The sequence below is a fragment of the Bemisia tabaci genome, chromosome 8 (genome assembly GCF_918797505.1).
Source record: "Bemisia tabaci chromosome 8, PGI_BMITA_v3".
In the NCBI taxonomy this organism is placed as follows: domain Eukaryota; kingdom Metazoa; phylum Arthropoda; class Insecta; order Hemiptera; family Aleyrodidae; genus Bemisia; species Bemisia tabaci.
The window spans coordinates 14,457,529-14,473,090 of record NC_092800.1 but is presented as its reverse complement, the minus strand read 5'-3'; the positions used below and the strand labels follow the sequence as shown (position 1 = coordinate 14,473,090).

General features: G+C 39.0%; 1 protein-coding gene across 1 annotated transcript in view; it reads right to left on the bottom strand.

Moving 5' to 3' along the window:
- DAT (Sodium-dependent dopamine transporter) overlaps positions 1-15,562 on the bottom strand; it is a 69,258-nt gene that overhangs the window by 9,176 nt on the left and 44,520 nt on the right. Inside the window, exons 4-9 of the mRNA XM_019051814.2 lie at positions 14,584-14,738; positions 13,387-13,529; positions 12,839-12,977; positions 11,613-11,747; positions 6,359-6,462; positions 849-1,086 (exon numbers count right to left, since the gene is read on the bottom strand). Coding sequence (XP_018907359.1) covers positions 849-1,086; positions 6,359-6,462; positions 11,613-11,747; positions 12,839-12,977; positions 13,387-13,529; positions 14,584-14,738 — 914 coding nt within the window. The remainder of the gene's footprint in view (positions 1-848; positions 1,087-6,358; positions 6,463-11,612; positions 11,748-12,838; positions 12,978-13,386; positions 13,530-14,583; positions 14,739-15,562) is intronic.

Sequence of the window (15,562 nt, the reverse complement as noted above, 5' to 3'; positions counted from 1 at the left end):
TGAACCGCAGTGGATATACGTGGATTCGCATTTTTGCCATCGATATATAGTTAAAGGAATCGCACATTGACGCTGTAAGTCGGCAATCACATAACTTGGTTTGCGACTTCGCAGACTTCCTGTCATACTTTATTTTTTAAACGGAGAACTACTCAATGGCAACTCTTTAAAATTTCTTTGATTTTTCTTCTCCGTGCAAAGAAAATTCTACAAAAACTTCAAGTAATGATGTCGATTCGCTCTCCTAAAAAAAAAAAAAATAACATTGAGGCGGACATTTTCAGACACCGCAAATGAGTTATCGACGGTGTAAGTCGGCAATCACATAACTCGGTTTGCGACGTCGCAGACTTCCTGCCATACTTTATTTTTTACACCGAAAACTACTCAACAGCAATTCTTCAAAACTGCCTTGATTTTCCTTCTCTATGCGAAGAAAATTCTGCACAAACTTCAAGGAATGATGTCAATTTGTTCTCCTTTAAAAATTAACATTGCGGCGGAGATTTTCAGACACCGCTAACGAGTTATGTGATTGCCGACTTACACCGTCGTTATGGGATTGCCGACTCACACCGGGCTGAGGACGTTGCATCCACCTGCGATGCATCCACCCAGTCGTTAGGTTAGGTTAGGTTGTGTCAGGTTAGGTTAGGTTAAGGTTGGGTTAGGTTAGGTTGGGTCAGGTTAGGTTGGGTCAGGTTAGGTTAGGTTAGGTTAGGTTTGGTTAGGTTAGATTAGGTTAGATTAGGAAGTTACATAGGAGTGGATGCATCGCAGGTGGATGCAATGTCACGCCGTATCTTACACTGTCGACATCACTGCCCAGCAAAAATCTTTTTACTCACCGAGCTATCCAATCCAAGGGTGAGGAGCATCATGAAGAAGAGAAGGGAGAAGAAAATGGAGCCGGGCATGGTGGCGATGGCTGCTGGGTAGACGATGAAAACGAGACCAGGCCCTTCCCGCGCCACCTTCTGGATCGGCTGCCCGGAGGTGTGGGCCATGTATCCCAACACGGAGAAGATGACGAATCCAGAGACAAAACTTGTGCACGAATTTATTAGGCTCGTCAGTAACGCGTCTCTGGAAAATAATAAGGGTTGTTACATATAAGGTAGTGTGAAAGCCGATCCGTGAAATTAAAAATATCGCTTCTCGCACTGTCATAGGCGGATCCAGACATCTCGAAAGAGGGCGTAAGGGGGTCCGGGCGGCTACCACAAACAATGGAGATGTTGCATGTGTGAGGAATTTACGATTTGACCATTGACTCTTACATAAAAGTTCGCGAGAAACACGACGTCACACAACACATATCACATATCAACATTCAAGAGTTGTCGCGCAGATTTTTAACATCCGGGATGTAGCAAATTTTTCAGCAAATTTTTTCCCCCTCATGAATGAAGATGTTGCATTTGTGAGGGATTCGCAATTTGACTGTTGATTCTTACGTAAAAGTTCGCGAGAAACACGACGGTGCCACTGGTTTTCTCTGAAATCAACTCCCAAGCTCAAAAAAAGCTCTCAAACTGAGGCCAAAATGGAGGGGATATCCCACACTATCCTGAGAGTCCACCTCTACATCAAGCGATAAACTCTCCATGCAAAGATAGGGAGCAAATACATTGACAGGGCTGCCACTTTAATTGGGGACTCCAAAACTAAAAACACGACAACTCTGCTAATGTATTTGTTCTCTATTTTTGAATGGAAAGTTTGTCTTGATGTATACGTGGACTCTCAGGATACCGTGGGATATCCCCTCCATTTTGGCCTCAACTTGAGAGCTTTTTTTGAGCTTGGAAGTCGATTTTGGAGAAAACCAGCGGCACCATTGTGTCTCTCGTGAACTTTTACATGGATTGCACTTTGCAAAATGGAACCACTAGCATTGCAATGATGCTAAGATTGTGCAACTTCATATTTTGCAATAAAATTGCGGAAATCGTGAAAAACTATGAAATTTATATGGTAATTTTGTCTTAAATTTACAGTTTTTAGCGAGTAAAATAGAAACTATATTAATGGATAATCGGGTTTTTCCCCCAAGACAAAAGAAGTTGCACAATCTTAGCAACATTGCAATGCTAGTGGTTCCTTTTTGCAAAATGCAATCCGCATAAGAATCAACAGTCAATTCGCTAATTCCTCACACATGCAACATCTTCATTGTCGAAATTTTAAAGCATCTATCATGTGGTTTGAGTCAATTTTTCATGCATGAGCATCTTAATACAAGTGAATCGCATTCAGAAAAAAGAAACCATCGCGATTACACTGTTGATAAAATATTGATTCTTCATAATTATCTAAAAAATCTCCCGGAATAGCAAAGAGTTTTTGCTTTTCACCAAAAAATTGTTCATTTTAAAGGAATTTAGTTGTGTAAATAATAATACTGCACATATCTTGAGTATTTTTAAAAGAAGAGAAGACGTTGCACGATTTTGAAAACACTGTAATCGCGCTGGTTCCTTTTTGCTTAATGCGATCCAAGTGTCTGTCCCTCTTTTTCCCCCGTTTCTTCCTCTTTTTCTGCCTTTCCTTCTTTTAGGATGGACGGAGGGAGGGGCGCCAGCCCCCTACAGTTCACCCGGATCCGCCTATGGGTACTGTTAATTTCCTCCTGTAATACTTTTATCCTTCATGAGCAAACAAGCAAAATCTATGATGAAAGCCAATGCGCCTTCTGCTGCATCTGCAGCAATTGTTATTGCGAATATGTTGTGCGTACTGATTTCACCTTATTACATACTTAACTCTCTGAAGGCATTTTATGTGCGAAAGCAATTCGCCTTCAGCTGCGTTTGCAGCAATTGTTGTTACGAACATGTTGTGCGTGCTGATTTTATATCATTACATACTCGGCTTTTTGAAGGCGTTTTATGGGCGCAAGTAGCGCAATCTGTTGGAGAACAAACGAAGGAGGAATTGAGCGATTTATCCAATTTTACTTCTGTTGCTCCCCAACAGGGTGCTCTACTTTCGCACATAAAACGCCTTCAAAGAGCCAAGTATGTAATGAGCTATGATATCAGGAAGAACAACATACTCGCAACAACAAATGCTGCGGACGCAGCTGGAGGCGAATTGAAAACAATCGTACACTGAAAAAAAGTAGCTTGGATAAGCAGCATGATAATTCTTGAATTTGCTGCCAAAACTTTCCTTTATCTTGCTTTAAGCTGACTTTTTCTTGATTCAAGAAAAATAATGCTTGAGTTAAGCAAAAAATTAGCTTATAAATATTAACCAGCAAAATTCTTGATTTAAGAAGAAATACTTCTTGGCGGCAAATTTAAGATTCTTTTTTTTTCAGAGTAAAATACAAATTGAGAAATATTTATTAGCTCTAGTAAATACTGTCACCATTAGACAGTTGTTTTTTATGGCCTTTTCCCTTAACATTCCCACAATCTTGGGATCCGAGCTTAGCATTTCCACAATCATGAGATCCAAGCTTGTCGCAGAGGTAAAATAAATATTCTACCAATTTTGTGGGAACATTGACAAGATAAGAATGGCAAGTTTGCTCAAATGTATAGAATGAAAGAATATCCGACTTAGCGTATACCAAGGTCAAAGGAGCGGTTGCGATTTGGGCCGAAATCGGCCCCTCCAAGGAATCGGAAAATTTTTGTACATTTGACGGTTGACGATGCATACGTAACAGAAATAATCGAGTTTCGCCGATACTCATATTTTTTGGCTGCGAAACAGGGGCCTAGAAATGGGTCCAGGGCCCAAAATAGCTGAAAATTCTCGTTTATTAAGGTTCTACCCCAAATTTCGACCTGGGACTAAATAAGACGGGTCATGAATATCAAATTTGATGTTAGGGACACCTAGACACGTAACATATATGAATATGATCAACCGTCCCTTTAGGGCCCTTGTTGAAAGTTGAATTTTCCTAACTTTTTAACCCGAAAATGCTGAAAATACGAGGGGGGACCCAAAAAACCGGAATTTCGCTGTAGCTTGGCAACGGTGGATAATATCCGGTTTCTACCGCTAAGAGATGTGACTAGCAGCTATGAAGAGTCACTATGCCAAATTTTGACGTCGTAGCACATTTTGTTTCCTTTTGGTGAGCCCTCGTGTGAGGGATGTTCGCTGAGCTCGAGTACATACGAGAGTTTATGTACGAGTTAGTTTTATATATACGAAATACTTCTTCAATGGAACACCAGGCAAGGCGAAAATTGAATTACTTGGCTACATGCCCTCTCCAATTGTAATTCTTGCAAGTACCTCCTCTGTACTTTTTAACGAAAGCATACAAATCGACTTGAATTAAACAGAAAAAAAAGAAGAAAAAAATTCATCATATTTTGAAAAAATCACGGCGAATAATTAAAAGTTCATATTGCTTTATCCCTACGAAAGAGGCAATGAAAAAATTGCAACGTCGTAAATTTAGGTTTTCAACTTGAGGTCTCTTATGCGAGCTTTATATTATAACGGTAAAACTGAGGTTAAAAATTAGACGAAGTGATTTTAACTCTTCGCTAAGACTTATGTATTTTTCAGCTAAAACCTTACAACGTCGCAAATTGAGGTATACATGTCTGCTACTTAATCAATGGTGACGAGAAAATGTGTGACTACCTAGAGGTGTAATCTCAGCGGCAATCGTAATCACTGCCATCAAGCTGATGACGCAGCACTGTTGAAGGCGCTCTGAGCAACTATTCCACCTCGGAAGTGTTGCACAGTATCAAACGAAATTGAAGGCGCACTAACGTACGCATATTCACTTGTACCGTTTACCACCGTACAGAGTCTTTCGATGTACGGCTCCTGTTTGATCAATTTGGGTGGAACTTAGTAGCAGAGTGTATTTTATGACGGGGAGCTTTATTTTAAACTCAAATTTTCAAAAATCTAAAATCCAAGATGTCGGACGCGGCTTAAAATGCTATATTGGCTCCTACCTCAGGAATTAAACGACTTGGGCCGCTTAAGAGAAAAAATTAATAACATCCCGCTTTTTGACACAGTGAATCCTTATGACCCCCTGAGTCCCCCCCAAAAAGTCCTCATCGAAAGCGTGGGGGCTTTGAGTTTGTTTTTTTTTTTTTTTTTTTTGGGGGGGGGGGCGATTCCCCGAAATCGCTTTTCCGGTCATAACATGAAAACGGTTGCTTGTATAACTACGCATAGCACCATTTTCTGAATCCTCCTGAAATTCTGTAGCAATACGACACATTATCAATTTTCCGTAGCCCACCGATGCCCTCCAAAGTTCCTGAAACATCATTTCAAGGCATATATTTGACGATTGCTTGAAGAAATTATTTTTTCACAGAACGATATATTATTATTGAAAAACCATAATGCTGTATACACAAGTCAGTTGGAAAACCAGTTGAATAACCTTTTGAATGTAAGTGAAACGCTGATTCTTGATGAGACAGCTTGCCTCACTTAAAATCTATGTTTTTAATAGATTAAAATGGAGGAAAAACATTGTTGATAACTTGCAAAATTGCCACTGCCTGTCGTCGATTCAATTCAGTGCTTTTCCGGGCTCATCTCAATTTGAACGTAACTACGCTCCAGTGCGAAACCCTTCAGAGGAAGATCCAGAAATTTGGCAACACCGGATCTCCTTCATTTAAATCTATGCTAAATAATCGATTCTTCCCGGAGCACCTAGCCCTTCTAAGAATCGATACATTTCCAAAGTTTTAAATGGAGGAAGAGCAATGTTGCCAATTTGCTGGATCCGCCAATGAAGCCCTATGAAGAAGGACACCAAGTCACCTTTTCGCAAGTGTTGCTTGACGTACCAGAGCAGTGCGTGAAAAATCCGTATTGCCAAAAATTTGACATCTTGCTTGTGTGTCACAATTTTCTCAATTTAAGGCCTTGTCTCCACGAGCCGTTTCTCGAGATTTGTCCGAGGGAAAAATCCCACTTACGAAGTTGGAAAAAATATTGAGTTAATCAATATTTTTCCCAGTACCAAGTATGGTACTTGTATCCCTAGGACCCACTGAGAGAAGAAGAAGAAATGAAAACGAATTGTGCGATATTTTATTCATTACTACATTGTTCATGTTTGTTTAGTTAAAATAACGTGTCTAATCGTCAATTGAGTACAATTATTATTTTAATCCCAGTTAAATACTCGACTTTAACTAATTTATCTCCCCGCGCAAACAAGTCGCAGGACTGTATGAGCCTCGTCCCGTGGACACAGTAACTGGGAAAAATCCCAGAAGTTTCATTCCTGCGATTTAAACTTGGGACAAATCCCATGAAAACGTCCCGTGGAGACAAAGCCTTATTTGAGATGTTCCTTTATCTCTCTTTCTATTTCTTTATTTAATTTCTCCATACTCACTGATAAACATTATTGTGGTATTTGTTGTAGGAGGCATAGGCGAGTAAAACTCCGAAACCAGGCCCAAGCGAGAAGAAAACCTGAGTGGCAGCATCCACCCAAACCTGAAACAATCATGAAATCAAATTTTTTTTACTCCAAGGCTGCCGGTCATAGGACATTTTGTCTACGATTTTTTGCCCGCGCACTTGTTTTCCCTAGTAGTTTACGTCCACAAGTTTTTTCGACAGGGGAATTTTGGTTCATCTACCAATTGAGACCCAAATTGATTGGTTCACATGTAAATACAAACGACAATTGCTCACGACGTTGGCGAATGAAAATGTAACATGTCTTGGAAGGGAGGGCTTGCTTGTTTTTTTTGGTTTTTTTTTTATTTCTTTTGTTTGTTTGGTCCAACGGAGAAAAATATATAATTGAGAATTTTTGGCAAAAAAGGGAAAGGGTAAATCCACTAAAACTCTCTACACCTCTTTGGTACAACAGGAATTATAATATTTCAAGAAAATTCCATCTTGTTATACCTGAACTGGATAAACCTTTTGATTTGCCTCAGCTAAAGGCTCTTAGAATTTTCCTGTGTATATGTCGTACGATATTGGATGCACCCCAACGTATCATAATTGATGGCATCTTTCAAAAGCACGAAGTCACCTCGCAAATGAAATCGAGTGACGACGACCAGAAGAGAGCGGTAGTCGAAAAACTTCCTAAGTCCCAGTATCTGTATTCAAAACGCGTGATTTTTGAACTTCATTAGAGGAAAAAATGACTTGATTCAAGCAGAAATATGCTCAAATTCACGACCGAGAAGATTTTCTCATTAATCAATTAAGAAAATAATGCTTATTTAAGGAAGAAAAGAGGATTATATTTTTGGACAACCACTCTCTTTTTGTGCCGTAGTAACTTGATTTATTTTGCGAGGAGAGCTCCGTATTCTTGAAGGATGCATGTCATTCTTAATAAAGTTGAGCGTCTTCAATTTCGTATGATACTGTGCAACACTTCTGTTGTGAAATAGTTGCTTGAGGCGCCGGGGACGGGTGGCCGGCCAGCTCGAAAGTGGCGCCTACAAACCTAACAGGGATACTTCACGCATTGCGCAATGCGTGAAGTATCCCTGTTAGGTTTGTAGGCGCCGGTGCGCGTTTTGCGCTGGCAGCAAGCGGCTCCGCTCTGTGTTAAGCTGTAATATTTAAACTCGCGGAGTCAGCTTTTTCTACTCATTATTTCGCAATTTTCGCACACGCAGCATGGATTATTTTAATTTAAATTGATGGAAAAAAACATGAATGAAAGTAAAATGTAGTGTGTGTATTGTAAAAATTAAGGTGGTTTCGTGTGAAATTCAATGATTTCCAAAGCACACTAAGTTTTTCTCTTATATTTTTTGCTTTTACTGCTGCAGTGTGGTGTCGCGCAACCAAACGTTATGCTTAGACCAAGTCGCTGTTGCTTATTTTTTTATGCGTGGACGTAAACCACCGGTGCAAAACAGGTGCGCGGACAAAAAATCGTTGACGGATCGTCCTGAAACCGCGCTGAGGAGAAACGTCATATGAACCTTTTGGCGTTGCCAAATTTCTTTTGAGTGAAAACATATTTATTGGAAATTGAAAATATCCTTGTTCAAATATTTCAGAAAATTTTGTTCGCGATTTAATTCAAAGTGCCTAAAAATTTTAGGAAAAAATATACATAACTTACTGGCGAAATACATTTTTTATCAGGAAAAATTTGGCAGAATTAGAATGCTTATGCGTAGTTTTTCCTATGCACGGAAGAGGAATGGACCCTCGAGATCAGTAGCGAGGCGTGAATGATCGATTATCAATATCTCCCCGTTTGAAGCTGTGGTAAAGAATCGATTATTAAGGTGTTCGTCGCAAACATTCTGTTTATCGATCCTTTTCCATAAATTTAAATGACAGATCAATCGATAAATCGCAAAGCACGCCACGCCACCCTTCGGGATGTCTTGAAAGGGTTGAATCGGAGGGCGACAGGCTCCGATCAAATTGCCGTTTAATTTGACAATAAAAGCGGAGATTTAGACAACCTCTCAAGTGGTGGAGGCGACGACGAGGGTGGCTGAAAAGGGGGAGGCTGCGATACTAATTCAAGGGCGGAGGTGGAGGCAGTGGCGTGGCGTGAATTGCGATGTATCGATTGTTATGATATTTAAACCTATGATAAAGAATCGATTATTAAGGTGTTCGCTGCGAACACTCTGTTTATCGATCCTCTTCCATAGTTTTAAATGGCATAACAATCGATATATCGCAATTCACGCCACGCCACTGAGGTGGAGGGTGAAAAGGGCTCGACGGCTGAAAGGCAACAATTAGAAAGTGAGGAAAAGGTATGGGTGTTCTCAACCATAAGAACATTTAGAACCGTGGATAATTTCACTTGCCGAACGCTCTATTGCCGGAGCGACTTAAAAAAAGGTTCGGTAATTTTTTACCTCTATCTTTGCCACATCAGCTATGACCTTATTTAATAAAAACAAGTTTTATTGTTACTTAATATAATAAACTTTATAATGACAATTTCTTGATTTTTGTGGAAAAAATGTGGGAAAAAAGTGAAAATCGGACAAAAATTCTGAGGGAAAATAGGAAATGGCCATCTCTTTATCTGAGAAAATTGTTCCCAGTAAGCTTTCTACCTCCCCAATTTCCATTTTTGGTCATAGCTTGTTTCAAGATCTAATGAATATATTTCCTTTATTTTTCAAGATAACAAATAAGGTAAATAATCTCTAGATGAGCCCGTCTTTTTAAAATTTTGAAATATGACCCAGGTTTTTTTGATACCACGAAAGGAAATTAAACATTTTCCCATGTCAGCAAAGTAAATCTCATCTTGGGTCATAGTTCGTTCTACAGGGCTATCAAAAAGTCTCGCACCACCCCTATAACCCCTGAGGGTTTCTGGCCCTATTCAGGATGGTCCCCTTGAGACGTCTTGTAAGCAGTGCATAGCGTGCTTTGCGATATATCGATTGATCTGCCATATAAATCTATGAAAAAGGATCGATATGCAGGAAGTTTGCAACGAACACCTTCATAATCGATTCTTCACCACAGCTTCAAATGGGGAGATATCAATAATCAATCGATCACGCCTCGCCACTGCGTGTAAAGTGGGCCGCGTAGAGGCCAGGAACGTATCCACTATCCCCTAGGGCTTTCCCCACATTCTGTCGTGCTAAAGAAGAACGCCGTATGAACCATGAGGCGTTGCCAGATTACCATCAATGAAAACAAACGTACCGGGACAATTATTAGTATTTTGTTCCAAATTTTTCAGAAAATTTCGTGCGACGTTCTTCCTTAGCACGTCAGCATTCTGCCGTGCTAAGGAAGAACGTCGTATGAACATTCGTGAGTTGCCAAATTTCCTCTCAGAAAATAGTTATTTTCGTAGAAAGTTAGGAATATTTTTCTTTGAAATTTTCAGGAACTTTGGGTGAAATTGCGAACAAATTTTTCTGAAAAATTGGAGGAAAACTATTCTCAAATTTTCCCAAAAATTCGTGATTTACCAAAGAAAATTTGGCAACGCCTCAAGGTTTATACGACGTTTTTCCTTAGCACGGCAGCATTGGTATCCTACTTTTCTCTTAGCAGGGTGGAAACTGCGTCATCGGCAACGGGGCAGGCGGCGATATTTTTCGCTCGGGAGATTTTTATTCCATTTCCGCCGCGTTCCGTTTGCCGGCGCGGCGCGGATTGCGGAATTCATATGAGAAACACGCGCCACGCCGTGCGTTCACACGTCCTACCTCCGCCCTCCACGCCCCCCTCAAAAACCGCGTATCTACCATTAGAATCCCCATCGGAGTTGAGCGGTTTCGGCCGAGCGGGGCGGAGTGCCCAGTCGTATCGCCGAGTGGTGTTACATCGTAATGGAAACTCCGTGTATGAAGCGGCAATTTATACGGCCCGCCCTCCCCGCGACTCGTAGACCATAAGTCATACACGGGCAATCCCTCATGGAGTGGCCCGTTATGACCCCCGCCTTGCGGCAACTGGCGTGGAACTTGACGAAGATTGTTATCGAGTTATGCCAGTGACGGTCACCTCTGAAGTTGTTTCCCCCCGGTCAGGACTGTTGAAACGACTTTTAAATTAATCATAATTTTCGGAAAGACGACACTAATAATTTTTTTAAAAATGTATGTTTCAGAGAATCTTTTTTTAGCATGGAGAAAAATAGGAGGTGTTTGCATTTCGAGCATCTTGGATGTTTTGATGGCGTAGGCCGGTACGGACAACTTTTACCATCAAGTTTCTTGGAGATGGTGTAATTTATGGAAAATAGCCATTCTATATTAAAGTGTTTGAAATTATATAATGAGTTGATTTATGAAAAAAAAGCGGACGTTATGGCCCGTTTTTCGTACTTCAAATTCCGGATTTTGCTGGCCGTGTTGTACCGACCTACGTCACGGGATAAACAACCCTCAAGATGCAAACACCTCTTTTTTTCTATACGCTTTATTAGGTATCTTTCAGAAACTTCATGATTAATACTGAAGTGAAAAGTGTAAAAGAACCCTTAAAACTAAAAAGCACGAAGAAAACGGATTACCAGGTTTAAAAATCAAAATAAAGACTGGGACGTTTCGGGGGTGGTTTCAACCCCCTACTCTACCAGAAAACAAAAATGTAGACAAATTTATGAAAATCAAAATCCGAAAACCCCCACTCGTGATGACTATGATTATCTCGGTTACCATGAATAAGCGCCAGGTTATCAAGAATGGGGATTCAGGGATTTTGGTTTTTATAATTTTTTCTACATTTTTGTCTCCTGGTTGAAGAGGGGGTTAAAATCACTTCAAAAAGTCCCATTCTTTGTGTTTATTGTTTTTTAGCCTTGCTTGTTCGTTGTCTTTACTTTTTAGTTAAATTATTTGCTCTATTTTTGTGTATTATTGATGAGCCCTCAAAGTATACACTTTATTTTTTAACACACATCAGTTAAATATCATTTCAAAATCTTCGTCGTTAGATTATTTTTTAAAGAGAAAAAAATGAATTTTATTTTGACTTTGATGGAAGCTAATCAGTAAAAATTCTAAAAGAAAATGCTCGTCAGTAAATCTTTAAAAAAAATAAATCTCGCAATTGGCATGCTGCATCATACAACTTCTTTTTTTAACAAAAATTAAAAATTCTTTTTTCGAAATTTACCATAAAAAACGTTCTTAATATATGAATATAAAAAAACGAGTGTTTACCTCAGCTTTTGTTATCATGGAGAAATTAGGATTGAGATAATAGCGAATCCCATCAGCAGAGCCTGGCAAAGTGATCCCTCGCAGAAATAAAATGAACAAAACGACGTATGGAAATAAAGCTGTGAACCAAACAACCTAAAAAAACAATGGGGAATAGATTAGTCATTGTTTTAGAAATTAGGCTAGTTCAGCTATTAAATATCAGAAATGACATTTAATGAAAAGATAGGAACTGCAAACAATAATGCATTCTCATATGGATCTGGCAGCAATGAAAGATTAACATCACGCGAGAAACAGAGAGATTCTGAGGTGAGAACGTCTATGGAAAGAGGATCGTATCTGACCTGAGTTCAGAGTAAAGAAAGCAACTCACATTTTTCAATAAATTTTTGACTTGGGGGCTGATTATTTGACGTGTTAGTATATTCTTTTCCAATAAAATGATTGTCTTTCTTGCATGAGGAGACAAGCAATACTTTCTAATCTTCTCCGATTATGCAAGATGTTATGTGTCAATGCAGTATATCTAAACTAAAATCAAAGACGGGATTCACTTTTAAAACATGGAAATAAATTAGTTCGCGGAACCGATGAAGCTGACTCTATTTTAAAGCCAGACTTTCTGGTTTACTTCACAAAAATTACGGGTTACTCAACCAGGATGGGTCACTAGACAAGGAACAAAGTTAAGTATTTTGCAACATGTTTCTAAACCAACAGAACACGATTCGAGCAACAAAAAAATACTGGAATGAACTTCTAACTAAGATAGCAACGTTCTTATTTTACATTGGTTAAATTGCGTTAAAAAGCGTCAAGATTGAGAATGCCGGATTTTCATATCGTAGAGACTGTCACGGTGAGGTTTAGAGCGCGATTTGACTCAAGTAAACCATTACGTTTTCATGAGCGGGAGGTTTGAATTCACGTGTCAAGAAATATGAAATATCTTGGTCAGAAGTTAAGTGCAGTAATTTTCGTTCCGCGAATCGTGTTCTATGTGATATTTGAGAAACATGTATCATATCTAAATGCTTAACTTCGTACCTTGTCTACTATAGTCCATCGCTCTTTGATCACCTCTATTGCCAATTTAGCCAACCAAAGCACTGGCTCTCAGCTGGGAAATGTGATCCCAAAATATTATTGTAAATTTTGCTTCTGCAATTACTAATTTTTATTTCGGTGCAGAAGTAAAAATCAACATTACCAGGGCCGCTTACCTTTCCTGATGTTGAGATACCCTTCCACAAACTGAAATAACAAATCAAGTAAACTATTAGGAGACAAATGGCCATGTCCCATTTCACGGAGCCCAGGTCGTGTAACCCCTCGCTATGTTGCATCTCCAGTATGACGCGGCTGAAAACAAAAATTCAAACTTTGAATCTCCGAATAGGTTCAAATGCTCATTTTCCAAAGGAGGGCAAAGTATAAACACGATCAGTTCAAAGTAATTGGCAACGATCTAGAGGTGAAAAAATCTTTCAGGCCTCCTTCGTACAGTAATTTTGAACTCCACAAGTCATCATATCATTTTAATAATTGTATCATACTTTCAATGAGTTGTGAGGATTTCAAATTCCAAGAACATCCGTGAACCCAGCAGTCACTACATTGTGGTATCATAGTCTGCGAATCCCTAGCCATCGATATGAAATATATCAGGAAATTATTAACATCTTAAATCGAGAAACGTGAATTTTTACTTTGATCATCAATTTACACATTTTGAAAAATAAAGAAATTTAATGAAGTCCATTCCACTCACTTGAAATATTCAGCGGCAGCTGAATTGAGTTGAATTTCCGTGCTGTTCGAGTCAAATGCGCTGAAGTTGGATATCCTGAAGCCATAAGATGTGTTTTCGCCCATCAAACTTAAGTCCGTGTCTCGTTCCCACATAATATTCAACTGAAAATTGATCAGGTTTATGCTGAAAATCAATACTTCCTTCATTTCTTAGGTAGCATTTTTTAAGACTCAGCTAACGGATGCACCCACTTAAAAATTTTTCAGACTCTGACTTAAATTAAGATTTTTAATAATTTATTGATATAATATGTTGCTTGGCTTCTATGATCGAAGACGTATTGAATGAGAAAATATGAAGAAATAGATTTTTCAGGCTCCAAAAATTTACAAAAAACAGGTCGTCTCTCGGAATGAAAGAGGACTATTTCCATCATGTTCAAATCACGTAGACGTATGAACGATTAAATAGTTTTCATATTCTAACTATCTTGCTTTTCCATTTCATTTGAAACTCGATTTTTTTTCTGCATTTTAACTATGAAAGATAAATCTAGAAAGCCCATGTCTGTCGGTATGTCCTTTCAGGTAAAATCTTATATTTTTTGGAAATAACCAAATTTATATCGACGGTGAAATTCCCAAACCATGGATCTCGGTTTGCGATGTTGTATATTCTCTGCCATACTTTATTTTCACATGTAGAACTACAGAACGTCAATTTTTTGAAATCCTTTGTGATTTTTTTTCTCTGTGCGATGTAGTTTCCAAAAAAAACTTAAAGGCATGATCTAATTTTTTCTCCCTTAGGGAATACAATGGGAGCGGAGATGTTTAAAATATTTCAAACGAGATACTTGATTTGGAAGTCCTGTCGTCGATACTAATATAAAAGTCGTTTTCTGAGAATTTATGCATTTCAATGGCGAGGGGTTAATGATCGATTATCGAAATTTCCCCATTTGAACCTGTGGTAAAGAATCGATTATTATAGTGTTCCTTGTGAACGCCCCGCTTATCGATCCTTTTCCATAAATTCAAATGGCAAATCAATCGATATATCGCAATGCACGCCACACTACTGATGTTTTATTATCTCATGCTAAAAAATCATGTTTAAAAAAGAAAACTCAAGACCAGAAAATAAGAATAGAGAGAAAAGAGATAGAGATAGAAATAGAGATAGAGAGACTAAGAAATAATATAGAATAAGGACCTCTCGACATTGCGGCGTGTTCCAGGGGTTGTCACAGGTCGTCCAGGGGAGGAAAGATGTGAAGGAGGCGAAGAAGAATCGCAAGGCCCAGGCAATGATAACGTTGTAGTAAAAGTCCACGTAGAAGGCGATTAACACCACTGCATAACCTATTCCTGTAACATTCGTTTAAAATCTAGCTTTAGCTCATATCGTTAAACTTAGACCAATGCTTTGAAACAAGGTTCAGATCTGAAAACCATATCGATCGTCAAAGTACATTACCACGTAACTCCAGTGCGATGTTTCGAAATTTTCGCTCCCAGTTTATAATTTCCGAAGAGAAGCAAGCCAACTTTATAAGGAAGGAGACACTAATTATATGCTTTATTTGCGATTCCCGTGTCTCTCCTTCCTTATAACTCATTCCTTTTTTCCTCGTTGATTTATAACAAGTATTGTCGTCTATTTATAATTAATTATCTCGGGTAAATGTTATTCTTAATTTTTAATTCTTTTCAATAAAGGAGCTCTAAATAGTAATAAAAAAACCGACTGTATGGCTTGAGATTAATTCAGAATATTCTGCTGGTAGAGAAGAAAAATCCAGGCAGTTTTCAAGAAATTACGTTGACTAGTTTTCCGAGGAAAAAATAATGTATGCAAACGGAGACAAGTGGTCTCGCACTCTAGCCATCGATATACTGTTGAACTTTGTTACTTACAGTAAGTATTTCCCACCTTTCGATACAAAATAAGCCACTGGACTGCGGTACCCTCTGGACCTTTCATTAAGTTCATATCCAATGAACGTTCGCGGTGTCACCATAAGCATATCCGCTAAGGCAAAAGTCGGAAGATTTTTCACGGAAGTTTTATACGATTGCGGTTAAACAATCACGGGGTGAGAACCCCCTCCTACGTATCCTGGGGCAGAGGGTTGATTAACACACATAACTGACAGCAAGTTCGAGGATGACCGCCACATGCGTTGCCAACT